At 47.1% G+C, this 26,744-nt stretch overlaps 1 protein-coding gene across 1 annotated transcript; it reads left to right on the top strand.

Moving 5' to 3' along the window:
- Positions 1–13,992: 13,992 nt before the first annotated feature.
- PLAC9 (placenta associated 9) lies at positions 13,993–25,425 on the top strand. The gene is made up of 4 exons (XM_040242608.1): positions 13,993–14,256; positions 23,603–23,700; positions 24,806–24,935; positions 25,289–25,425. The coding sequence occupies exons 1-4, from the start codon at positions 14,193–14,195 to the stop codon at positions 25,297–25,299; spliced, it is 303 nt and encodes a 100-aa protein (XP_040098542.1). The 5' UTR covers positions 13,993–14,192; the 3' UTR covers positions 25,300–25,425.
- The last annotated feature ends 1,319 nt before the right edge of the window (positions 25,426–26,744 follow it).

The following is a 26,744-nucleotide window of genomic DNA, read 5'->3' on the forward strand; positions in this document are numbered from 1 at the left end:
CATACCGGGAGGGGCACGGGTGGATACAGTACCAAAGAGCTCAAATGCACTAAGGAAAATGGACGTAGTAAATAAGACTGGAAGAAAGGAGCCACTGCCACCTAACTAGCCACGCAGCCTTGAGCAAATCTTTTACCTCTTGAACTTGGGTTTCTTCATGAGGCAGTTAAACCTGAGATTTACATAAGCTTTCAGCTTTAAAATTCCATGAAATACCAGAAGCACTATTGGTTAGTGAAATGATTTACTGGGAATAGTGAGTTTCCTTTCACTGGAAATATTCAAGAAGAGTGAGGATAGCCACTTGTCCAGTATGCCATGCCAAGAATTTCTATATTAGTTAAGAAGTTAAGATTTGATTTTGAGTAGTAAAAACAACAGAAATAGAGACTTCCTTGGTGGCCCAATGGTTAAGAATCTGCCTCGCAATGCAGAGAACATAGGTTAGATCCCTGGTTAGGGAACTAAGATCCTACATGCCACAGAGCAACTAAGCGCGCATGCCACAAGTACTGAGCCCATGCATTCTGGAGTGCAAGCAACACAACTAGAGAGCCCAAGGGCTGCAACTGCATATCAGAGCTAGAGAGTCCGTGTGCCACAGCTGAGACCTGACATGGCCAAATACATATAAATAGATTTTAAAAATTATTTTAAAAATCAAATAATAGTTAACATTGATTGAATATATAATATGTGCCCAGCACTATTCTAGGCATTTATACACATCTCATCTGATTCTCTCGACAACTCCCAAGAGGACACATTTACTACATCCTCATTTGACACTCAGGTCAGAGACAGCAAGTTACCAGAGATCTCTCATCTAGAAAGAGGCAGAACTGAGACTGGAAACCATGTTACTCCGACTCCCCCAGCTCTTAACCATCACCCAGTTCTGCCTTCAGCCCCTGATGCAGCCAGGATGGGCATGCCTTCCTCTGGCCTGGGCTCTTGAGTACAAGGCGATGTGACTGCCTCCAGCTACATCTTCCTCCAAAATGAACAAGTGAGCATGGAATGCAGCCAGCTTGCTAACAAGGTTGCTTTCCTAAGTCTTGCGATGTGAGCAGGAAGGAGCTGCCATCACTGGAGTTCCTTTCACCCCTCACTTCATTTTGCCAAAGGGGACCCTAATACCCAGAGAGGGTGAGCTAACCACCCAAGCACACACAGCAAAGAGCAGCAGAGCTGGGAAATAGCTACCTTGGATCCTAACTTCCAGGCCAGTTCTCAACGTTTTGTTTTATTGTTCAGCTTAACTAATATACATATACAACATAAGAGCTGTGAGCTGAGATTATTCAGTGTCTTAATGAGAACTATAGCCCAGGAGACAGCCCCTCAGACTGCTTTGAAGAACTGCTCTGAAGAGGTATGTGATTTTGGAGGAGTATGTGCAACTTCAGGCACATATCTCTGCAGAAGGTTGCTATCAGTCACAAGGATCAGATATCTCAGCTAATTATTTTAATGCTTTTCTAAGCATGGGCTGATGCAAGAATTTGGGTTCGTTAAAATTTCTCCTGAAAATATCTAACTCTCTGAGGGCCTGTTCTGCCAGTTTTCCCAGAGCACAGAATACCTCATTCTTGAGCTTCACCCTGAATTCTTTCCAGAGTGTGCTATCTGTCGATAACTGAAGTGGCATTTAGTGACTTGAGTCTTGTAGAAACAGGTGACAAGCAACATTCCTTAATTGGTGAGTTAATTCCTATGACCATGGTAGCTCACATATGGCCCTCAGTTTTCAGATCCAACATATACACATTTTTTCCGATGAACCACAACAAATTAGAGATCCACAAGAGTAGCAATTATTTAAAATTAATTAATTAAATTCTCTGCCTCTTTAAAAACTTCAAATGTAATCTTGCCCCACACAACGGAATTTACCTCTTATCGATCCTGAATCAGTATTTCTGCCCCTTCAGGCAAATTTCTTCACTAACATTGACCCAAAGGTACATATTTCCACCTACTAACCTTTGTCCAGGCCATCAGCCCAAGAATTCCCTCCAGGATCCTCTCTTCTTTATCAGGGAAAACTGGAAATTCAGTTTCAAATAGTCACCCTGAGGAGAAACCAATCATTGGAACATCTGTTTTCAAACTAAATTTATACCTCAGTCAGAAACATGAAACTTCAGCTCCCTATTTAAGCTTCAGCACAACACACAAAAATTTCAATATATTTTAGATTTACAAAGGAATAAAATTTGCAGACTGGTTGGAACAGTGTAGAATTCTCCACTCATCTATTCATTAGTCCTAGGGAACAGAGTTAAAGCAGAATTATTCCAGAGGTAAAATATCAACACTTGTATATACCTTCTTTTTTCTCTTCCTTCCTCTTTTTTCATTTCTGTTCTGTTTTTGTTCCTTCTTGGTCAAGTTCAGTGATGTTCAAATTTTGGTTGCAAAAATTCTCAATTTAAGTGTGATTTTTTAAAAGGATGTTCAAGGCCTAGGTAAGTGTAGGTAAGTGTCATACGCTAGTTTGGGAATCAACTCCTAGTAAAATGCACTTTTCGTATCCAGAGGCATGTCCACAGTGAGGAACGGGCTTTGGAGTCCAGTGTGACCTTGGGTAGGTTTCTTATCTGTTCTCAGTCCCATTCATAAAACAAGGGCAATGACGGTGGAATGAGTGGGTCCTGGGCTGTCTAGCCTGCTCTCTGGCACTTACTCCGTGTCTCTTCACCCTTAGCTGCAGTTAGGTTGTCCTCAGCATCATTTCCTCAGTCAGCATCGTGGCCACCAGGTCCTTCACACTCAGGATCTGTGTCCTATGCTGGGGCCCAGAACTCTGCTCTCTCCTTTCTCCAGGACCATGGAGCTTTCAGAGTGTGCGGAGGCAGGGCCCAGCCCCTTTTCTCCCTTAACAGTACATTTGCTACATGGTCTCCCCAACTGGCTGTCGTCTACTCACTTCTGGTCCCTACCAGCCTTGCTTTCTCATCTACTTCTCATCCTGCTGCTAACCTCCCAGCTAGACTTGGGCAAGGCCCTTTCTCTGGGCCTCAGTTTCCTTTCCTGGACAAGGAGGAGTGGGGCTGCAACAGGAGCTGTTACTGCCATTACAAAGATATCCCATGCTTCCTGTGACACATCAGATCATTCAACAATAAGAAATGTCTGACACAAAATTGCCAGTCAGTTAGTACCTCACTGTCATCCTAATTCCTGTGTATAATAACTGACTGCACCTTTAGCAGCTAACTGTGCATTTTTTTCTAGGTATCAGTTATATAGAGAGAGACATGTATAAAATAGTATATAATATACATGCATACAGATTCACAGATGTACTTTGGTTCATGATGAGATTGTATTGTGTACATTTTTCTGCAACTTGCTTTCTGTATTCAACAGTAAATCTTGCAGGTAATTCCACACTGGCGTACATAGATAGAATCCATTCATTTAATTTATTTACTTACAGATTTACCGACATACAGCACTGTGTAAGTTTAAGGTGCACAGCATAATGATTTGACTTATATATACATCATGCAATGATTATTGCAATACGTTTAGTGAACATCCATCATCTCATAGATTCAAAATTAATAGAGAAAAATTCTTCATTAATGAGAACTCATAGAATTTATGCTCTGAACAACTTTCATGCAATATATAACATACATCAGTGTTAATGTGTTAACTATATTTATCATTTTGTACATTACAACCTTATTACTTATTTGTCTTATAATTGGGAGTTTGTGCATTTTGACAGCCTTCATCCAGTTCCCCCTCTGACCACCCACACACCTGATCTCTTTTTTTTATGAGTTTGTGTGATTGCATTTTTCAAAGTATCATTGATCTACAACACTGCCTTAGCTCCTGTTACTCACCTTAGTGATTTGATGTGTCTATACATTTCAAAAAAAGATCACCATGATAAGACTAGTTGTCATCTCTCACCATGCAAAGACATTACCTAATTGACTCTAATTCGCTACTCTATTCATTTCATATCTGTCACTCATTTATTTTCCAACTGGAAGTTTGTACTTAATCTCTCTCACCTATTTTTTTCCTCTCCCAACCTCCATCCCCTCTGGTAACCATCTTTTTGCTCCCTGTATCTATAATTCTGCTTCTGTTTTGCTATATTCTGCTTCTGTTTGTTCATTTGTTTCTAGACTCCACATATATGTGAAATTATACAGTATTTGTCTTTCTCTAACTTCTTTCACTAAGCATAATACCATCCAGGTGGACCATGTTGTCACAAATGGTAAGATTTCATTCTTTTTATGACTAATATTCCATTTTGTGTGCATATATATATATATATATACACGCACGTACATACATCATCATCTGTTAGTGGACACTAAGGTTGCTTTCTGGGCTCCCCTCATGGCTCAGCTGGTAAAGAACCACCTGCAATGTAGGAGACTTGGGTTCGATCCCTGAGTTGGGAAGATCCGCTGAAGAAGGGAACAGCTACCCACTCCAGTATTCTGGCCTGGAGAATTCCATGGACTGTATAGTCCATGGGGTCACAGAGTCAGACATGATTGAGTGACTTTCACTTAGAGTTAGGTTGTTTTTATATCTTGGCCATTGTAAATAATGCTGTAATGAATGCAGGGATAGATAGGTTTTGTTTTCTTTGGATAACTACCCAGGAGTGGAATTGCTGGATCATATGGTAATTATATTTTTAATATTTTGAGGAATCACTATACTGTTTTCCATAGTGGCAACAGATTCAATGCAATCCTTATCAAAATGCCAAGAACATTTTTCACAGAACTAGAACAAATATAAAATTTGTACAGAAGCACAAAAGACCCTGAATAGCCAAAATAACCTTGAGAAAGAAGAACAAAGCTGAAGGTAATATGCTCTATGATTTCAAATTATACTACAAAGCTATAGTAATCAAAACAGTGTGGTACTGGAACAAAAACAAACACACAGATCAAGGGAACTGAATAGAGCCTAGAAATGAATCCAAACAATCTATGCTGAAGGAGGCAAGAATATACAATGGGGGAAGAAAACCTCATTGACATGATATTAGGAAAACTGAACAGCCACATGCAAAAGAATCAAACTGGACTACTCTCTCAAACTATGCACAAAAATGAATTCAAAATGGATTAAAGAACTAAATGTAAGACCTAAAACTATAAAATTTCTAGAAGAAAACAGGCAATAAGCTCTTTGACATCCATATTGGTAATATCCTTTTTTGATATGTCTCAGGCAAAATAAACAAAAATAAACAAATGGGACTATATCAAGCTAAAAAGTTTTTGCACAGTGAAGGAAAAGGCCACCTACCAACTGTCCAGTGCTTAGTTGCTCAGTCACGTCTGACTCTTTGCGACCCCCTGGACTGTAGCCCACCAGGCTCTTCTGTCCATGGGGATTCTCCAGGCAAGAATACTGGAGTGGGTTGCCATGCCCTCCTCCAGGGGATCTTCCCAACCCAGGGATCGAACCCAGGTCTCCTGAATTGCAAGTGGATTCTTTACTGTCTGAGCCACCAGGGAAGCCCATACCAACTGGGAGTAGATATTTGCAAATGATGTATCTGATATATATATATATATTTTTTTTTTTTACTTGTGTGTGTGTATACAATGCCTTTTTAAAAATTATTATTTATTTATTTATTTTTGGCTGCACTGGGTCTGCACTGCTTTAAGCAGACTTTCTCTGGTTTGGCAAGTGGGGGCTATTCTTTGCTGTGGTACTCAGGTTTCTCATTGTGGTGGCTTCTCCTGTTGCAGAGCACAGGCTACGGGTGCATGGGCTTCAGCAGCTGCAGCATGTGGCCACAGTAGTTGTGGCTCTCAGGCTCTAAGGCATGCAGGCTGCAGTAGTTGTGGCTCACAGGTTCTAGAGCACAGGCTCAGCAGCTGTGGTTCATGGGCTTCGTTGCTCCACCACCTGTGGAATCTTCCCAGACCAGGGATTGAACATGTGTCTCCTGCACTGGCAGGCAGATTCCTATCCACTGCGCCACCAAGAAGGTCCCTGATAAGATGCTAATATCCAAAATATATAAAGAACTCATACAACTCCACTCATACAAACAAACAATCTGATATTAAAATGGGCATATCTAGACAGACATTTTTCCAAAGAAGACATACAGACAGTCAATAGACACATGAAAAGATGTTTAACATTACTAATCACCAAGGAAATGCAAATCAAATTGTGGTGGAGGGGGATGCTGCGCCATGTGGTAAAGAATCCACCTGCAATGCAGGAGCCGCAGGATATGTGGGCTCCCTGGGTCAGGAAGGTCACCTGGAGGAGGGCACAGCAACCCACTCCAGTATTCTTAGCTGGAGAATCCCATGGACAGAGGAGCCTGGTGGGCTACAGTCCACAGGATTGCAAAGAGCGAACACACCTCATGACTGAAGCAACTTAGTGTGCCTACATGTACCATGCCTAACTTCTGTGACCAAGGATCAAAACCATGCCCCCTACAATGCAAGTGTGCATTCTTAACCACTGGATCAGCAGGGAAGTCCAAGAGAAATGCAAATCAAACCATACTGAGATACCATCTCGCGCATGTCGGAATGAGTGAAAGTCGCTTAGTCGTGTCCAACTCTTGGCGACCCCATGGACTGTATAGTCTGTGGAATTCTCCAGGCCAGAATACTGGAGTGGGTAACCTTTCCCTTCTCCAGGAGATCTTCCCAACCCAGGGATTGAACCCAAGCCTCCCACATTGCAGGCGGATTCTTTACCAGGTGAGCCACAAGGGAAGTCCAAGAATACTGGAGTGGGTGGCCTATCCCTTCTCCAGAGGCTCTTCTTGACCCAGGAATTGAACTGGGGTCTCTGGCATTGCAGGTGGATTCTTTACCAAGTGAGCTATCAAGGAAGCCCACGTGAAAGGCTATCATCAAAAATGGAGAAAAGGGAAATTTGTTCCCTTTAACTTCTCCTTAGTACACCATATGCCTTCTGTGTACATGTGTTTCATTATCTAAGTGAAATTGTAAAGTTAAAGAGTATACACATTTTAAATTGTTGTGGAAACTAGAAAATGGACCTCCATGAAAGCTGTACAAATTTACATTCCCACCAACCGTCTATGAGGCTTATATCATGGAAAGGGAGAGTCATCAGAAGAACCAAATTTGAGGAGATAGGTCAGTTTTAGGCCCATCAGAGCCTGAAAAGATAATCCTCAGCCCAGAGGGACTGGGAGAAAGGCTCCCTCCACCAGGTTGAGGATGGGTATAATAGTGACCTCCCCACAAGATACTCATTTATTACAAAAGGGAAAGCAGAAATTTGCAATGGAGAAACCTGGCACACATCACCTTTACCACATTATCTTTCAAAGTTAACATCACCAGTAAGGAGACAGAATAATATCCTATGTGACTTCTGATGTGACTTACTAGAAAGAAAATGAAAGTCACTCAGTCATGTCCGACTCTTTGTGACCCCATGGACTATACATTCCATGGAATTCTCCAGGCCAGAATACTGGAGTGGGTAGCCTTTCCCTTTTCCAGGGGATCTTCCCAACCCAAGGATTGAACCCAGGTCTCCTGCATTACAGACAGATTCTTTACCAGCTGAGCCACAAGGGAAGCCCAAGAATGCTGGAGTGGGTGGCCTCTCCCTTCTCCAGCAGATCTTCCTGACCCAGGAATTGAACCAGGGTCTCCTGCATTGCGGCAGATTCTTTACCAGCTGAGGCACAAGGGAAGCCCAACACAGCATCACTCGTATGAGATTCTCACCAAAAATGTGTGACCTCAAAGTCTTCATGAAAAATTCAAGTTGAGGGACATTCTACAGAATAATTAGCCAATATTCTTCAGAAGTGTTATGAAGGACAAAAATAACTAGCCAAAACTCTTAAAAACTGTCAAAGTTATGAGAGATTAAAAAAAAAAAAAAGACTGAGGAGCTATTGTTCTAGATTAAAGGAGCCTAAAGAGATATGACAACTGAGTTAATGTGGAATCCTGGACTGCACCCTGTGCCAGAAAAAGAACATTAGTGAGACAACCAGCAACATCCAAATAAAGTCTGTAGCTTATGTTGCATCCCACCCCACAAGGCCACAGGTGCCAGGCCTTGCACCAAGGCCACAGAAGTGGAGTCCAGAACCAAGGCCACCTCCAAAGCTGAGTCCCTTTGTAACCATTGCCAAAAGTACCTGATCATCACTAACAAGTTTCCTGACTCCCAATTAGGCAAAGATGCCCACTCCAGGAAACACTCTTTAGCACCCCAACCAATCACCTAACGCCAACTTTCCAGCTGGAATTTTCTTTGAGGCTATAAACATTAGCTATTAGCCCAGAGAACTGTCAATTCTCCCTGGTCTGTCAGGAGGTCAGTCCTCTGTGCTCGCAGTGCCCATATTATCTCAGCTCTTTGTTCTTAATAAACTCATTCCCTTCTGAAACGCTCTGTGTCTGGATATTCTTTTCCAACCTGTGCTCTGACTGCCCCAACAGCTTATTTAATAGTATTGTGCTAATGTTAACTTCCTGACTTTGATCATTCTACTGTAGTTTGTAAGATGTTAATATTTGGGGGAGCTGGTGATGAATATTCAAGAACTCACTGTATAATGTCTGTAAGTTTACACTTATTTCAAAAGAAAAAGATTTTTTAAAAAAGAAGGGGGTTGGCATGATTGAGTCATCCTTCAGCCAAAATCCCTGCCAGCCCCTCTGCCTACAGCATAAAGAGTGACTCTCCTAGAGCAGCACTCAAGGCCCTCAATAACCTGGCCAAACATTCCCCAGACTTATGGCTCCTCTCCTCCTGTCACCTGTCTACACCCTACCAATTTCCATGGGACATAGTACATACTGCTTAGAAAAACCCTACTTGGGGTTGGAGCGGGGGAGGGAGGCTGAAAAGGGAGGGGATATATGTATACATACAGCTGATTCACTTTGCGGTACAGCAGAAACACAACGCTGTATAGCAATTGTCCAATTAAAAAGAAAGAGAAAAGAAGAAACCTACTCATGTTCAAAGGCCTCCTCGATGAGGCCTGAAACTCTGCACCTACTTCAGGAGGCAGAGTCAGCTGCTGGCCCTTGCTTGGCCTGCAGCTGACTTTCCTGACTGCCTGTGTAATAGGGAAGAGCAAATCTGACTCGATATTAGATCTGTTTCTTTTACTTTTACCTCTGTATCCCATTGCTTTTTCTACAAGTTAATCACTAAAGGGATGTTGTCTATGCCTTAAAGTAGGGGTCCCCAACCCCTGTGAAGAACCAGGCTGCATGGCAGGAGGTGCGGGGCAGGCAAGTTAGCCAAGTGTCTGCTGCTCCCCACTGATCCCCACTGCTGGCTCAAGTTACTGCCTGAATCACCTCCTTCATTGCTCACATTGGTCTGAACCAACGCTCACCATACAGCCTGCCCCAAGCATCTCCCCCCACCCCCCACCACCAACGTCCGTGGAAAAACTGTCTTCCACGGAACCAATCCCTAATGCCAAAAAGGTTCAGGACCACCATCTTAACGTATATATAATAGCCCATCTCTGAGAACCCTGCCTCACAGGCCTGAGCACTAAGCTAAAATATTTTTGTTTAAATTCACAGGAAACATCCTGACCAGGCCCGTCTGTGAATGGCTTCAGGAAAGAAGAAATTATCACATTCACCAGAAAATATTTGCAACAACTTATCTCCTTTTTCACTTGACACCCTGGCCTCCTCCTCTTTGTTCCATAAAAGAAACTAGCATCCAAACCTGGGCAAGATGGCTGTTTGGGAAACTAATCAACCATCTTCTCACTCTGCAGCTTTCCAAATACAGTCAATATTCCTTGCCCCAACAACTCGACTCTCGATTTACTGGCCTGGCCTGCCCTGCTGCGAGCAGTTCGAGCTCGGGAGTGGTAACACCTGCAAACCCTGAACTTCATCGGAGGGCCTCTGCCAGCCTGTGCATTGCCTGCACCTTTTCTACCCTCAGCAAACTCCCGACCTGCAGACAAATAAGGTGAGGAAACAACAGTGACCATCCCAGGAAAGCTTCTCAGAAGCAGGTGAGGGAATTCTCATTTCTTACCGTTACCCCCTCTAAGGCTACGCAACCAGTAAGGGCAGTCAGTGCTTGAACTCCTCTTTTGATGGATTCTAACTCCAAAATGCTTTGAATAGTCAGCCAACTGACTTGACCTTGGACCTTTACTGCAGTGTTTGCACCTGGACAACTGTCTCCTGGAACAATGGAATACAAATAAAACTATGAAAATGACTGCATCTTGCGGTTGGGGCGAATCAAAAACAAGATACAAAAAGACTATAAACCCAACAGCCTTTTAGGAGGTGTTAGAAACAAAAACAGGATATTGTGTGTGAGCCCTGCCTACAGCACCACCGAGAGGGTGAGCACACCACCCAAGCCACGCTTCTAATTCAACTTGCGATCTGTCCCTCCCCTCCCATTTAAAGGACCAGCTCCCCCTCCTTGAGGGAGCAAGCAAGGACACCTGTTACTTGTTTTCACTCCCTTCTGCTGCAGCACAAGTCCGAGTCTGAGTCAAGCTTTGCCTGCATTTCTCATCTGGCCTCTTATCACTTTGTGCTGATTAAAGTGTCCAAGAACCCACATCAGTACACAGAGTGTCCTTAGTTTATATTTTATTCCAGCTCCAGTCTTGAGCAAAATGAGATCATCGCCCCCAGAGAACAGTGATAAGGTTCTCACAGAGCTGGGGGAAATGCCAGACGACTCCCCACCCGCCAAGTCCACAGGACCCTGGAGTCCTAAGTGAACACATTGTTGGGAAATGTCTATGGACTGAATTGATGCTGAGCAATGTGAATCTGTGTAAAAAATCTCTCAAAACTAAGCAGGTAGGATACCTTTAAGCTGGTTTCCTCCACTTTTAAATGTGGATTCATCACACTTCAAAAAACACTGGGTGGGAAACTGCCCTTACTGACCTCTGGGATAACCACAGAACGCCGCTCATACAGTACCAGCCGGGATGGACTGAGAAACAAGCATACAGTGCTTGGAACGTACTTGACATAAAGTCGGAATCAATGAAGGTCAGCATCAGTGAATGTTGCCATTTAGGACTGGTTAACATTAGGCCTGTATACAGCAGATTTCCCTACCTTCCTACATCTTCCCTTGCCTGGGAGGATTTGGGACTGTTTGCCAGAAAGGGGATAGAGTTTTAAACAAAAACAAAACACGAAGGCTTCTTAAATCTCACCTTGTTAGATCTCCTGCACCTTCTGTCCTCTACAGATGCATCTATACCCACACTCCCCTGGTTCATTCTCTCCGCCTGTAACTTGTGTGGCCATGGGCTAGCAGCCCTGCTCCATCTGTGTGGAGGAGGGGTGGCCTGGCCCCCGCGGGGCTAAGACCTTTCTGGAACCAGTCTTGTCTGCCCAGAGACAAGAAGACAAGGAGGCTTTTGTGGACTCACCCTCCCAGCCACTGAGCCCCTTCCAGCTTGGCAGTCCCTCTCCTCCGCTCCACCTCCAGAGAGATGGCCAGCTGCCACTAACCGTTTGCCTTGGCCCCTTGTCTTTGGGTGTGGGCCGGGGGAACAAGTCCTGCCAGATGCTCCCTACCCCCTTTTAATGCCACAACAGGCCAGCCTGGGAGGCCAGACACATCCTGCAGCATTGCCAATGGGTGCATGGGTATCCTGGGAGCAAGTCTCCACATTTCTGTGTGACCTTAGGCCAGCCCCTGACTTCTCCAAGCGTCATACTCCGAGTGAGAGTTCAGCTGTGGATCTTGGTGGTAACTGCCAGGGCGGAAGCATGAGAGGAAAGGATGACTTCGCACATTATAGCACTTTAACTACGCAGGCAGTTATGGGTCATCTTTCCCTAACTTAAGAACTTGCCACTCTGAACCTCCAAAGACCTAATCTGCCCTCTTCTACCTCCACCTCCCTCCAGATTTCCTCAGTACCTAGTTACTCACCTGGGGCCTGATGATGCTTCAGAGCATGAATTTTAGAATCTGGTCCACCTACCTTCCAACCTGGGATCTGCAGCTTTCTGATCTAATCAAATATATATTCTCTGAAAATACATGGTTTTCACTAGGTCAATGATGCCATCCAACCAGCTCATCCTCTGCCGCCCCCTTCTCCTCTTGTCCTCAGTCTTTCCCAGCATCAGGGTCTTTCCCAATGAGTTGGCTCTTCACATCAGGTGGCCAAAGTACTGGCGCTTCATCTTCAGCATCAGTCCTTCCATTGAATATTCAGGGTTGATTTCCTTCAGGATTGACTGGTTTGATCTCCTTGATGATATTAATATATCAGATTAATAATCAGAATACATAAAGGAAAGAGGGAAAATAGGAAAAAAAAGTATTTGAATAGGCAAATAAAACTCCACTCATAAAAAGTAACATGTAAATAAAAATAACAAGGTAATTTTTTTCATCATCAAACTGTCAAAATATTAAAAGATAAATATCCAGTGTGCAAAAATGTACAGGGCTGCCTGTACATACAACTTCAGGTGGCCCCACTGCAGAAGGATTTTATGTAAATGGCGCCACCTGCAGCACAATTCCAATATAGACTGCAGTGTAACTGGGTGTGTCTTGGAGCCCTGCTCTCAGTGGCTGGCCCCTACTTTGGGCTTAGTAAGAATCTTTGGCATATCCAGCAAGAGGCCAGCTTGGCTAGATTCCAGTCCAGTTCCCTCAGCTTGGTAAACTCTTCCAGTTCCTTGTCTATGCAGTTCCTAATATAAATTCAGACAAAATGTGTATACATGGAACTGAATAATATATGGAAAGTGAAAGTCGCTCAGTCCTGTACAACTCTTTGCAATCCCATGGACTGTATAGGCCAGAATACTGGAGTGGGTAGACGTTCCCTTCTCCAGGAGATCTTCCCAACCCAGGGATCAAATCCAGGTCTCCCACCCACATTGCACGCAGATTCTTTACCAGCTGAGCCATCAGGGAAGCCTGTCTTTGGGGATTTTTACTTTCATGCTTTTACTTTCATGTTCATCTCACCAAATTTTAGACATCATTCTATGTTAGTACACCTAAATCTGAGACAGGCTGGGACTTGGGACCCTTTGCTGCAGTGCTTGCTCCTGGACAAACTGTTTTCTCCAGCAACAAAATCCAAAGAAACTATAGGGGACTAAAAGGAACTGTGTGGTTGTACAAACTAGAAACAAGAAGATACAAAAAGACCAAAAACCCAACTGCCACTTCTGGGGAGTCAGAAACAAAAGCAGGGTACTATTCATAACACCAAAGGGTGGGCAGACCTCCTAAACATACCCCTCCAGCCCAGGCACATCCACCTCAACCCTGGGACCAGCTCACTCCCTCCCCCAGGGAGCAAGTAAGGGCACCCATACCTATTATTTGGCGTGCTTAGGTAAGAGATCCAATAAGGCCTTGCCTGATCTGGCATTTTATCAATTTCTTTTTTTTAATTTATTTGGTTGCCATCATGTGGGATCTTCCATTGTGGCAAAGGGACTCTCAGACTTGTGGCGTTAGGGCTCAGCAGCTGTGGCATATAGACTTAGTTGCTCCTCAGCATGTGGGATCTTAGTTCCCTGAACAGGGATCAAACTCAGGTTCCCTTCATTGCAAGGTGGATTCTTAACCACCAGGCCACCAGGGGAGTCCCCATCAATTTCTATTTAATAACCCGGGTCAATAACAAATCCACTATATTCCTTTGGAAAGCATCTTTTAACAATACTGTTACTCCTTTAGAAGGACAAAATTTCTGTGGAAGGCAGACCCTCCATTTCTGAGCCTCCCTTTCAGAGCGGCACTATCTGATGTCATCAGAGCTGATCACTCCGTGAAGTTAGGGATTCAGATCCTGTGCCACAGGCGTGGGTGGCACTTCTGGAAACTGCAACTTGCTGGTCTGTGAAATGGGCTCATAACGGATCACTGGGCCCCCGGTTCCATCACCTTCTATTCTGTGCTCGGGCCCAGGGGGAGGCGCGGGGGGCTCAGAGCGCGGCCCCTTCCTGGGGAGACGCCCAGCCTGGCGCATCGCCCTCCGCTCGCGGGGTCTCTGGAGGGGGCGGGCTCGCTGGAGCCAGAAAGCCCGGAGCCGCCCAGGAATCTTGGCTGAAACTGCGAGCATTTCCTCCCAGGCGGGCCGGCGCGATCCCGGGGAGGGCGGGGAGCGCGGCCGCAGGCAGAAGCGGCGCTGCGCTCCGCCGGCCGGCAGCATGCGGCCCCTGCTCTGCGCACTGGCCGGGCTCGCCCTGCTCCGCGCCCCGGGCGCCTTCGCCGGTGAGTGGGGCCCGGGAGCGGGGCGAGGGCTAGGGAGTCCGCGGACCGCGAGGAAGGAGCAGAAGAGAGAGAGGGAGATGGGAACGGAGCCAGATGGAGAGAGAGAGAGATGGAGCAAGAGGGAGATAAAGGGAGGGAGAGAGAGCGAAGGGGAGAGAAAAAGGAAAGACGAAACAGAAAAAGGCAGAGAGATAGAGGCAGAGGAACATAGAAAAAGGAACGAATAAAGAGAGAAAGGGAGAGGCTGGGACAGAAAGATTTCGGAGGTAAACAGATGGGTGTGAACTATGAATGAGGACAGAAAAAGGAGTTTAGTGGGAAAGAAACAGAGGAACTAAAATGTGGAGAGAGGGAGATCCGAAAGAAACAAAAAAAGCAGAGAGGGTGGAGAAACCCAGGGCCCCGGGTGGGGAGGGGAGGGAGGAGGGGCCAGGGTCAGGAGGTGGACGGTGAGGTCTGCAGGGTGCGGCGGGCCTGCGAAGCACCCAGGCCTCCTTTCCTGGGGAATTCACTGGGATGCTGAGCTCCAGCAGGCAGACGACCCCGGTCTGGTCCGGCCCAGCTGGTAGGGGCCAGGCAGGCGGCCCCTGGAGGTCTCGGCTTCACCTGCCTGGTAGTCTGAGGAGGTCCTGCAGTAGAGGAGAGGAGGCCAGTTGTCAGCCTTTTAGAGAGCTTTCCCAGAGGGCCTGAGCAGCCTTGGGTAGGTGGGGAGGAGGCCGCAGGAAGGAGAGGCCCTCTGGGTGCTCCAGGCTGGGTTCCTTGCAGTGCTTTATCCCCTCTAGCTCCCCTGAGAGCAGCCTTAGAGCTGTCCTCCCGCAGGTGAGGCTTGGACAGGAAGGCTGAAGGACGAACTGTACTGTCCGCATAGATGTTCCTTCCACCACCCCAAGACTGCACTTTATGTAGCACTTTACAGTTGACATTTACCCAACCTCTCTTGCCAGCCTCAACCAGAGACAGCTGATGCTCACAGCTGTACAGGTGAGGGGAAGGCCCAGTCTGCCCAGGCATGCCCGTCTCCCGCCCCCTCAGCCACACCCTTGCCCTGTGTCAGGCTGCTCCCCCATCCACCTGGAGCCAGTGGAAGTGCCCCGTGTTAGGATGGAAGCTCCCCTGGCAGGGAACCGGGAGCACCAGGGAAAGGGCTGAGGCCAGTCCTGCTCCTGGCCAGCCCCCGGCTGAGTGGCCTTGGGTGAGTCATGTCACCCTCTCTGAAGCTGTTTCCTCTTCTCTAAGTTGGGGAGAATGGTAGCCACCCAGAGAGCTGGAGGAAAGGGAAGTGCCCAGCACAGAACACCTGTCAACACACATTGGCTCCTTCCCTCGCGCCCTCAGACAGCTCCACTGACCTCTCTGAGCCAGCTTCTCCACTGAGGTTGGCAAAGGAGGGCCAACAACCCCTTCCTCACAGGCTTGAGTGAGAAGTAGCTGAGACCACCCAGCATAGAGCCCGGCCCACAGTGCCATCCCCCCACCCCCTACTTTCCTGGCCCACCGCCTGCTCCCTCTTTGCAGAGTCCCCACCTCCAGGAGCTGAGGGGACAAAGCCGAGTCTGTGCTCCCCCACAGGGAGGAGCTGGCCACTGCCCACAGTGGCTGACCTTCTGTGGCCCCTTAGCTATGAGTGGTACATACGTTTTGTCTTAAAGCCATTTTAAACATTACTTTCTTCCTGATCATGCTCATTGCTTCAGATTAAGAAAAAAAAGAAGAAAGTATAAATGTATTTATGTAATTTCACATTGTGTTCAAACATTGTTTTACATAACCTTTCAGGCTTCAGACAATGATACCATTTTCTTTTTAACTGTTGATTATCAAATCTTTTGGCTATACACACAGAATAGTGTAAGGAACCTCCATGGATTCCTGACATCTTAATTCATCTAATCCACCTTCTCTCCCCTCCCTCAGATTACAGGAAACTCCAGGCACTAAATATTTTCATCTATAAGTACTACCTTATGTATTATTAAAGCACCAATAATCTTTTAATAACTAAAATACCATTGTCACCCCTAAAAATGGACAGTAACTCCTTAATATCATCAAATGTCTCGTCAGTATTCATGTCCCTAATTGTGTCATGTTTTATATTTGGTCTGTTTGATTCAAATGAGGTGGGTACATTTGGGTTTTGGTTGATATGTCCATTAAGTTTCTTTTAGTAAGTTTTAAGTTTCTTTAGAAGGTTCTTTTCTTTTTTCTTAAAATTTATTTGGTAAAGAAACTACGTTGCTGGTCCTATAGTTTTTCACATTTAAATTTTAGCTGAGTGCATCTTCTGTATGTCATTTAAATGTTCTCCTTTTCCCTGTATTGTCTATAAACTGGGAATTAGATCTAGAAGCATCATATAATTCCAATTAGACTTTTTTTGCGAGAATACTTTAAGATGGTTTATTGCTTTAATTTTCATTTCTTTGATTACTGCCAAGGTTGGATTTTTTTTTTCAAATGAATATTGGTCATTTCTAATTCTTGTGAACTGTCTTGGCCTTTTCAATTGTGGTATTAGGATTTTTCATATTGCTCTATAAAGTCTTTTATGTGTTGAGTGAAATAGACTGTTCTGTGGTATTTGTAGAGAATTTTTTTTAAGTTAAGATTTCAGCTGAGGTCCTTTTCTGTTTTGCTATCAAAGGGGTCTCAAGCCCTAGAGTGTAGTCCCATTAGCCATTCTCATCCATGCCTCGGGGCCTACAGGAGTCCACCATCACTCCAGGTCCCTGTGGACTGTCTTCCATTGGGATTCTGCTTTTTTGCTTTGGGTAAAAGAAGATGCTCGAGCTATGCTGAGACATCTTCCCAGGTGGCACTGGTGGTAAAGAACCTGCCTGCCAATGCAGGAGACTCAAGTCTCCTGGATCCGGAAGATGCCCTGGAGGAGGGCATGGCAACCCACTCCAGTATTCTTGCCTGGAGAAGCCCATGGACAGGGAAGACTGAGAGAAGACTGGCAGGCTACAGTCCATGGGGTTGCAAAAAGTCGGACCCAACCGACGTGACTTAGCACGTAGCGCGCATGGTAAGGATCACTGCATTTCTTCTTACAAAAATGGATGATAGGGAGTGAACCTCTCAAAGACGATTTGATCCAAGGTACACATTTGGGCTCTTGTTGGGCCCCAGGCCAGGGGCACAGACATCATGTGTACAGGTCCCTTTTGCTCCATGCTTGTCCAGCCCCTCATTTTACAGAGGAGGCAGCTGAGATCCCAAGATGGGAGGCCCTTAACTCATCACAGAACTCCCAAAGCACACCATAGTGTCAGGCAGGTAGAATTCAAATCCTGTCCCCACTACGTACTAGCCGTGTAGTCTTGGGCATGTCTTAACCTCTTTGATCTTTGGTTTTCTAATCTATAAAAAAGTGATGTAGGAGTACTGAGCTTACAGATAGAATTAAATGAGATAATAATGCAGGTAAGCACTGAACAAAAAGTTTGGCATGTAATAAGTGATCATACGTTGATAGTGGATTCAAATATAGAGTAGGGCTGTACCCATTCTAAAGGTGGAGAAACCAAGGATCTAGCAAGTGGGACTGGCTTATAACAGAGCCCAGAAAATCTGGTCAGCCTTGAACCCCCGGTGTGCTTGTTGGCGAAGCCCCTCCCAAGCACCCCTGGGACCCCTGCACAGTGTAGTCCCAGAGCAGATGCCTCCCCACCTTGAGGAGACCTAGCCAGAGTTACCTAGTGAAGAGCACTGGCTCCATGTGGAGAGGGAAGACCACAGGGGCTTACACCGACCTGCTCAGTCTCCAGCCCACCTGGCGAATGCCTTACCTGGCATTTGCACATCATCTGGCAGTTCTCAGGTGCCTTCAAGAGCGGAATTCCCTTGAATCAGCGCAGCAGTCCTGCCCAGTAGACAGGGCAGGGAGGATCCCTTGCAGAAGAAGCTGAGTGAGAGGCAAAGAGCACAGTCAGCCAGCAGTAGAGGTGGGACCCCAACCTTGTGTTCTGTTCAGAGCATGTGGAGAGAAGTTTATCCTGGATGGCTTCCTAGTCCTTGGTGTGGTGGGGGTTTAGGAATGTTCTAGTACTTTATAACCCAGTGGATTAAAAAACATAGGATTCTGAGGTGGAAGAAATCTGGTTTCCTGTACGGCCTTGCGGGGAGCAGAGCTGCCTGCCAGCCTGGAGCATCAGCCAGGCCACCTCTGAACTGATAAGTGAGAAAAAAAGAAACACTTGTGTGACTGGGGGGTGGGGGAGGGCTCTTTGTCACAGCAGCTCAGCTTGTATCCTCACTTTAACCACCCGCTGACTGCATTGGTAAGCTCTCAGAGTCACCAGCAAGGCTCAAATCCACCTCTGGAAAATGACCAGAGAACAGGGGAGACAACATATCGCTCCCAAAATAAAAGTTTCCCGGCATCTGAGCTCCCTCTGAGGGGGCTTAAGCGGCCTTCTCCTGTTTCAGGCAGAGCAGGTCCACAGATTACAGTTCTTCATATAATTGTTTGAAAATAGCATTCTTCTGCTTAAAAAAAAAACAAAACAAACACTGGTTTGGAATGAAGCAGAAATTTTAATACAAATATTGAATGTGGTCAAATTTATTAGACTTATTATATTGAATGTGGTCACATAGAATTAAGCCACAGTCTACCAGTGTGGCTGGTCAGAGCAGCACTTTTCAGGGTCAGAAATCATTTGAGTTGTGCACTTTCTTAGTGAGTGTTCAGGTCTAGAGGAAAAGAAGTTCTCCTATGTCTGTCAGTGGGAGGGAGCCCAGTGGCCACACCCCTTTAACTGGAGTCTACCCCTTGCCTGCGCTGGGCCTCTGGTCCACCCCACCCCACCCCCCACCAGCAGCCTGCTCTCAAGATGTTCCACCCAAGGCGCAGTCCAGGGTGCATATAGGCCCTGAGCAGGCACCAGGCCAAGGAAAACAACCTTGCATCCAAGAAGGTCCATTCCCCAACTGGCCAGGCAGGGGACGGGGGGAGCAGAGAAAGGCAGGGAAAACTGGGAACCGCAGCCTTGGCTAGGCTTGGTCAGGCGGGATAACCTGCCACCTCCCCTACTCTTCTTCCTCTGGTTTGAGCTTCCCTGGAGCCCCGTGAAGCCGGTGGGCATAATCATGAGCTCTTTACTGGCAAGACAGCGCGAAGGGAGTCCTTGCCTAACTGTTGCTTTGCTGGAGTTTCTGGGCAGACAAGCAGCTTGTCCCTAGACTCATCCCGGTTCTGTCCTGGTAGCTCATTTGAAGTCTGAAAGACAGGTGACCCTTGGGTGCACTGCATCTGTTCGGGCGTGCCTCGCCCTCCCCACTGCCCCAGAAGCCTTGTTCTGAGGAGGCAGAGGAGGTTCAGGGAGCAGGAAGTTCCCACTGGCCGCACCAGTGCGCGGCTGAGAAAGGAGGCTTGCAGTGTGTTTTCTGCCTTCAGGCTTTGAGGTCAAAGCCATGAGAACCCCCATGGGGAAGGGTGCGGCGGGGCAGGGTGGCCGGGCTCTTCCCAGCCACCCTTGGCCCCCGACCCCCTACCCGCCCTCTCAGCAGAGCTCCCGGGGAGACCTGGATGAGCTCGTAGAAGGTTGTGCCGCAGCCCAGGGCGCAGTTGTGTCCAGACGCGACGAATTAGGATGACTGCCATGTGATGTGGAGAGCAGCCTCGGCCCAGCCTCTTCCCTGGAGGGGTCTAGGAGCCAAGTCAGGCCTCATCACAGACACGCAGAGAACAGGATGTTTTAGGCTGAGCAAGGGAAGCAGATTCATGTTGCTCGCGACTTAGAGGGCTGATAGAACCCCGCTTGGCCTGCAGGGTCATCCTGCTTCCTCCTGGCCTAAGTGCTTGGGGGAGGGGGAGAAGAGTAGTTTAGGGTCTGGGAAAGGGCAGGTGGGGTTCAGGGGAAAGGCTTGGCCAAAGGCCCCTCTGGGCAGAGCCTGCAGACAGTGTGTGTGGGCACAGACCTCGACCAGGACAGCCCTCTGTGTGGCTGAGAACAGCTCTGCCTGCCCCCTCCAAGTCCTTTCTCTCTAGCTGAGCACCCCAGTTTTCTTAACTGAGACATATGAGTCAACATCTGGAGTCCCTTCACAGTGGCCCCTTTAGACCTGCCTCTGCCTGTCCAAAGCCTTCTCTCAGTGAATGACCCAGAATGAAGCACAGCCCTCCAGGTGGGGTCTCTCAGAACACCCCCCAACACCCATCCAGAACATTTTGTATCAATGTGCAAAGCCCACGACGACTCATGCTTTTTGCTGACAACCTCACTGGACAACTGCCTTATATTGTGGAAAGTTTCAAACCATGCCTACAAAAGTAGAATAGCAGAGTGAACCCTCCAACCCCCACCCCTTGTCCCCGTCACTCAATTTCAACAATTACCAGTCTTGGTCAATCTTGACCAATGTCCAACACTCCCACCCATGCCTCCTCCCACTCCCAGGCCTGGATTATTTTGAAGCCAAGACATAATAGCATTGTATCTGTAAATATTTCAGGAGAGATCTATAAAAAAAATAACCAAAGTGCCATTATGACATCCCCTCCCTCCCCAAAGTCAACAAGAAGACCAGTGTTTTTTGAAGAGGTTTTTCTAAGTTCAGTGGATGGATGTAATAAAAAGCAGAAAGTAAAAACTGACATTGTTCTCCACAAAAGATGCTCGGAGTGGAAGGAAGTTTTGTCCCTGTGCTTGGCTCTCACCCCTCTGTGGAAGAGCTGGGGTCCAGATAGATAGAGTTGGGACCAGAGACTCTTAGGGCATGGGGACTCTGGCAGAGCTCCAGAAAACCAGCTGGCTGACCAGCTAGTGGGGCCAGGAGGAGGCCAGGGTGCTTGGGGTTCAGTCATTTGCCAACTGTGTGATCTTGGACAAGTCACTCACCCTTCAGAGTTACACATTCATCACCAGCAAAATGGCTTATCATCTCCATCCTTACCTCAAGGCCTGCCAACCTTCTAGGCAAACTTTATGTGTCCCCTCAGGCAACTCAACCAACACTGAAGTCTTAGAGTTACGAGAGTTTTGCATTTACAAAGATCAAGTCCAATAACTCTTACCCCACTCTGCTTCAGATGCCCACAGCCTTAGTGTTGTCACTGTGAAGTTGCTCCACCTCTCAAAGCTAAAAATTGCAGTATCTCTTAAAATTTGCAGTAAATTCTGTTACCCCCATCATTGCATCGAGACCTCCAGTGCCTTCAGCCCCTCCACTTCTCCCAATTGTCAGTCCTCTTATTGGCCCTTTCCCCTTCCTTATTCAGGCTAGACTCCAGAACTCAGCCGCTTAAGCCCTGGCTGGTTGAATCCGCAGCTCCTTTCTCCTCTGCCTGTCACCACGTTCATCCCTTGTTTCAGCTTGCCCCAGGTTTCAGCTTGTCCACCCATCTGTGTTTGCTGCTAACACCCACCTGCTGAGCTGCTGGGGTGGGGCTTCCTTGGCGCTGTCACTCCGTATCATCCTCCTAACTGCTTCCTTCATTCTCCTCACCCCCTCTCTTTATTCAAGCTTCTTACCCAGGGGTGCTGATACACTGGCTCTTGAGAAACAAAGCGTTTGTCAGTTTCCATGGTGAAAGCACTCTTGCCATGGCCCCCATTTTAGTGGCCGTGTCTATCAGCCTGCTCAGAGAATTCCCAATAACTTCACAACGAACTCTCCTCTTGGCTAACCCGGCATGAGTTTTCAGCAGATGAGTCCCCTCTTCACCGAGTGAAGAGCGGTTATTAGGTGGGACTTGCTCAACTTCTTGACCCTTTTAAGTAGAACTTTTTACCCATTTCTGCAGCGTGTCCTCTCTCTCCCTTCCACGTGTGACCCCCACCCCCACCCCCATCACCACTTCTGGACTCTGTGGCCTCGCATCCTTTCAGTTCTCCTGGGTTCTTCCTGTCTTCAGGCTAAAAGCATGGTTTAGTTTCTTCACTGCTTAAAAACCTGGAAATAACAGTAAACACTTCTATAGACATTGTGATCTGATCTCCCCTTGCAGCCGAGCTTGGTGGTCATGTTCTCTAGAATCTCTGTCTCCTTCTCTTGGCCTTTCCTTCCCTTCTCATCCCACCACGACTAGACTCTGGTCTGCTGGCACCTCTTTACTAAAAGCGGCTGGGATGGCATTCGGCCTCAGCTTCTCTGTTGCTGTTGTGTGTCAGTCTTTACCTTGCTAGACCTCAGTGCCTCTTTAGGCCATGCTGTTTCATCCTCTTTAAAGTGCTTGGCTTCTCCTTGTTTCTGGGGCAGGGTCCCCCTTCCTGACTGTCCGTGTTTTCCAAGGACCCAGCCAACTTGGATGCCCTGAAAACATCTCAGAGCCACCAACCCTGCAACTTGAGCTCAAAACCAGGCTCTAAGACTTCTGGTGTGTGAAGGTTGCTGGTGCCAGGAAGAATCAAGGAGGAGCCAACGGTGGGGAGGAAAATGCTGTTGAACAGGTTGAACCTGAGGGCTTCCACTTGCTAGCTGCGTGACGCTGGACCTATCACTTCACCCCTCTCAGTTTCCTCATGTGTGAGCTGTGGGTAGTCATTGGTTGTAGAGGCTGCCTGAGTTTACGCGTTTGTTGAGCACACCATGTGGCACACAATGCTATTTGTAAAACACCTCCACACATACTCTTCCTCTTTTCCTACAGCTGTCTCCTTTCGCCAGTTCTTATGCCAATTACTGTGATACTTCCTGCCTTTAAAGAGGAATCTCTCCAATTCATTCTCTGAATTTTAAAAATTCATATACGACTACATGACTCCCTGTTAAAATAACCCCCCAAACATCATGACTGATAGATTAGGACCCCGGCTTTGTTTGCATCATCCACCTCTGCAGTCTCATCCCCCAGCCACCCAGTACTTTCCAGCCACTGCAAACCCCCAAAGGTTTCTGCACTGAGCCACGCCACTGCTGCTGCGGCTAAGTCGTGTCAGTCGTGTCCGACTCTGTGCGACCCCATAGACAGCAGCCCACCAGGCTCCCCGTCCCTGGGATTCTCCAGGCAAGAACACTGGAGTGGGTTGCCATTTCCTTCTCCAATGCATGAAAGTGAAGAGTGAAAGTGAAGTCGCTCAGTCGTGTCCGACTCTTCGAGACCCCATGCTACTTCATGTCTATCTTTGCACACTTATTCTTTCTGGCTAAAACATTCCTTCCCTTCCCTTTCTTACCCAGTTCAGGCTGCGCCTTCTTGAGGATGCCTGCTTGGGTCTGCAGGTGACCATGGTTCTAGAGATGAATGAGTAGGGCAGCCGTACATTCACATCCTGGCTCTCTCAGCTTCTCTTTGGACTGTTTTCTGGACTCACCTCCTTTGAGCCAGGTACTTTGTAAGAGACTCTAATGTTACAGGGAACCCGAGGGCCCCACAGTGACAAGACTTGTTTTCCCACAGCTGATGAACCCTTCATCCCCTCCCGAGGAGACTCAGCTCAGAGCACAGGGTGTGACACATACATGGCTGTCCACAGTCGGCTGGACATCATAGAGGAGGTAATGGGGGTGAGCTGGGAGGACATGCAGCTTCAGGACCATCTGCCAGGCTGGTGGTGGCTTTAGAGGGCTCAAGCCAATCTGGTTTTTTAAAATTGGGGTGATCTAGGCCAGCCCTGCTCCCTGGCCACCATGTTAAACGTCTCCATGCCCTCCCTGTACTGTTAGGCTGACCAGCCCCCAGCAGGCCCTGCCTCCCCTGGGAACTTGCTCGCCTCCAGCGGGAGATCTCTGCATATTCACCAGATGAGAAGGTGGAAATTCACTCGCTGTGTTTTGTTACACAGCTACTGCTTGTAACCCGAGGTCCATAGACTTGTGTGGGGAAAAAAACTGCACTTTATTTCACAAACCTTTCGCTGAAGTTTAGCACTGTCATTCACTGTAGACAAAAAACAATTGTACCTTGACTTTGTCATCAATAGAAATCAGATAATTTCATCCCATTATAGTCACTGTGAATATCTCAACTTATATCTCAATTTATTCTAATGTGTCAAAAATTCAGTAGTTGTTAGGTCTGCTGTTACTTAAGGTAATACGTTTTATATCGAAATTTAAATACTTTAATATTTTAATGCATTTTATATCCTTGGAAATCCTATGTATTTTATTTTCTCAATGAAAGCATTCTTCTGATGGGAGTCTATAGGTTTTACCAGACTACTAAAGGGGTTCATTTACAAAAAAGTTAAGAACCCCGAATAAAGAAAATTTCAAAATGCCAGAACGGTCATTTGGCAGAGTCGCCACCAGGGGGCGGGGCAACAAAAGAAATGTGAGCTCCCAGTGGTGTCATCTTGAAATGGGAAAAGGGATCCCAAAGTCCATCCATGACCCAAACCAGTGATTAAGCGAAACCCCTGAGCGCCAGAGCCAGGAGTGGCCTTGAGTGAGCCGCTTGAATCCTGTCATCTGGAAGCTGAGAGGCAGACGGGGGCAGTGCCTGAACCAGGAGGATCCAGGTCCCCCGGCACCTAGTTCCCTTCCCGCTGCACCCTACTTGACTGCCACGGGCTCCGGAGCATGTGGCTGATGAAGCCAGGCTGACCTCACTGTTGCCTTCCACTACCCTACTGTCTTCCGCCTTCTCTCCTCGCTCCAGACGGTGGAGAAGACGGTGGAGCACCTGGAGGCAGAAGTCAAAGGCCTGCTGGGTCAGCTGGAGGAGCTGGCCTGGAACCTGCCCCCGGGGCCCTTCAGCCCGATCCCCGACCTCCTGGGAGACGGAGATGGTGAGCAGCTCAGGTAGCGGAGATGACAGCCTCTGGGACTGGCAGCAGTGGGGACAACTGCTCCACTCCGTGGACAAGCCAGGGAGTCTCCCGCTTCTCCCTGGGACATAATTGGGAGGACTCCCCCCCGACTCCCCCCAGAGAGCTGTCTGCCCACACCCCGGGTTGCTGTAGGCCAGCATCAGGAGAGGGCACCCGGCAGAGTTCTAGTCTCCGCAACACCCCGGCGCAGAGCGGCTGCCTCCTCCGTAGCTCTGTGTTCCTGGCACAGGAGTCCCGGGGGACTGGCAGGGGAGGGCAGGCGGCAGTCAGTGCCCGTTCACTCACCCCCCAGGTTGCCCCCTCTCTTTCAGATCGCTTTTGAGCACCAGAGCTGGAGCCGCCCAGCAGCTGGCAGTGACACGACAGCCCTCCTCTGAGAACAGAACAGGCATTCTGGCCTGGCTTCCTCAGCTTTGTGCAAAATAAAACCTACTCCTTTGGTCCTCTCTGTGTCTGCTGACAGTGACCTCTGCAGCCACAGCCCCTTCTCCATCTGCCCCCATGCCCTGAGGCTCGCACCCCTGCAGACTCAGACCTAGGAGCACAAGTCCACCTGCACGCTTCCACCCTTCTTATTTACAAGGATGGACAGGGCAGGGGTGGGTTCAAGAGGTGAGGCACCCGAGGCCCAGAATTTTAAGGCAGCACAGTGGAAGGGCCCTCTGAGTAGCCTTGTTACTCAGTATGTGGCCATGGGTGAACAATAAAGGAGTCCCCCGAGAGCTTATCAAAAATGCTGAATTTCGGGCCCTGAGATTGTCCACACGATGTGTGTGCACATTAAATTTTTTTTTACCTTTTTTTGACTGAGGTAAAACTCACATAAAATTCTAAATTTTAACCATTTAAAATGGTACAGATTCAGTGCGTTCGGAGTGGTGTGCCATCAACCCCTGTACTGTTAGCAGTCCCTCTCCATTCCCCCTCCCAGCCTCCCTTGGAAACCACTAACGTTCTGTGTCTGATATTTTTTCACTCACCATGTTTCCAAGGTTCATCCATGTCGTATCAATACTTCACTTTCATTTATAGCTGAATAATATCCCATTATGTGGCTATATCACATTCTATTCATCTGTTCATCAAATCTGTGGACATGTGGGTTGTCTGCACTTTGGGGTTATTCTGAATGACACTGTGAACATCATTCATGCGTCAGTTTGGGTGGGTATGTGTTCTCATTTCTCTTGGATGGAATTGTTGAGTCAAATAGTAACTCTAAGTTTTTGAAGATTCTCCATTTTTGCAAAGCAGTTGTACCACTTTACGTTCCTACTAGCAATATATAAGATGTTCAGTTTTTCCTTATCCTCCCCAACGCATCTCACTGATGGCAGCCGTCACACTAGACATGAAGTGGCATCTCGTCCATCACACTAGACGTGAAGCGGCGTCTCGTGGTTTTAGTTGCGTTCACCTGATGATTAGTGATGCTAAACATCTTTTCACGTTTGTCAGTCACTTTTGTTATGTTTTGGAGAAAGTCTATTCAAATCCTTTGCCCATTTAAAAAACTAGGTTGTCTTTTTGCTGTTGAGTTGTAAGAGTTCTTTATGTATTGTGGATACTAGACTTTTATCAGAGAGATGATTTCCAAGTGTTTTCTTCCATTCTGTGGGTTGCCTTATTTTGATAGTGTCCTTTGATATCCAAATTTGTTTTGATGAAATTCAATTTATCTATTTTTTGCTTGTTCTTTTGGTATCAATCTAAGAATCCACTGACATATCCAAAGTTATGAATTATTTATTCCTGTCTTCTAAGATT

The sequence above is a fragment of the Oryx dammah genome, unplaced genomic scaffold (assembly GCF_014754425.2).
Source record: "Oryx dammah isolate SB20612 unplaced genomic scaffold, SCBI_Odam_1.1 HiC_scaffold_6, whole genome shotgun sequence".
NCBI classification, from domain to species: Eukaryota; Metazoa; Chordata; class Mammalia; order Artiodactyla; family Bovidae; genus Oryx; species Oryx dammah.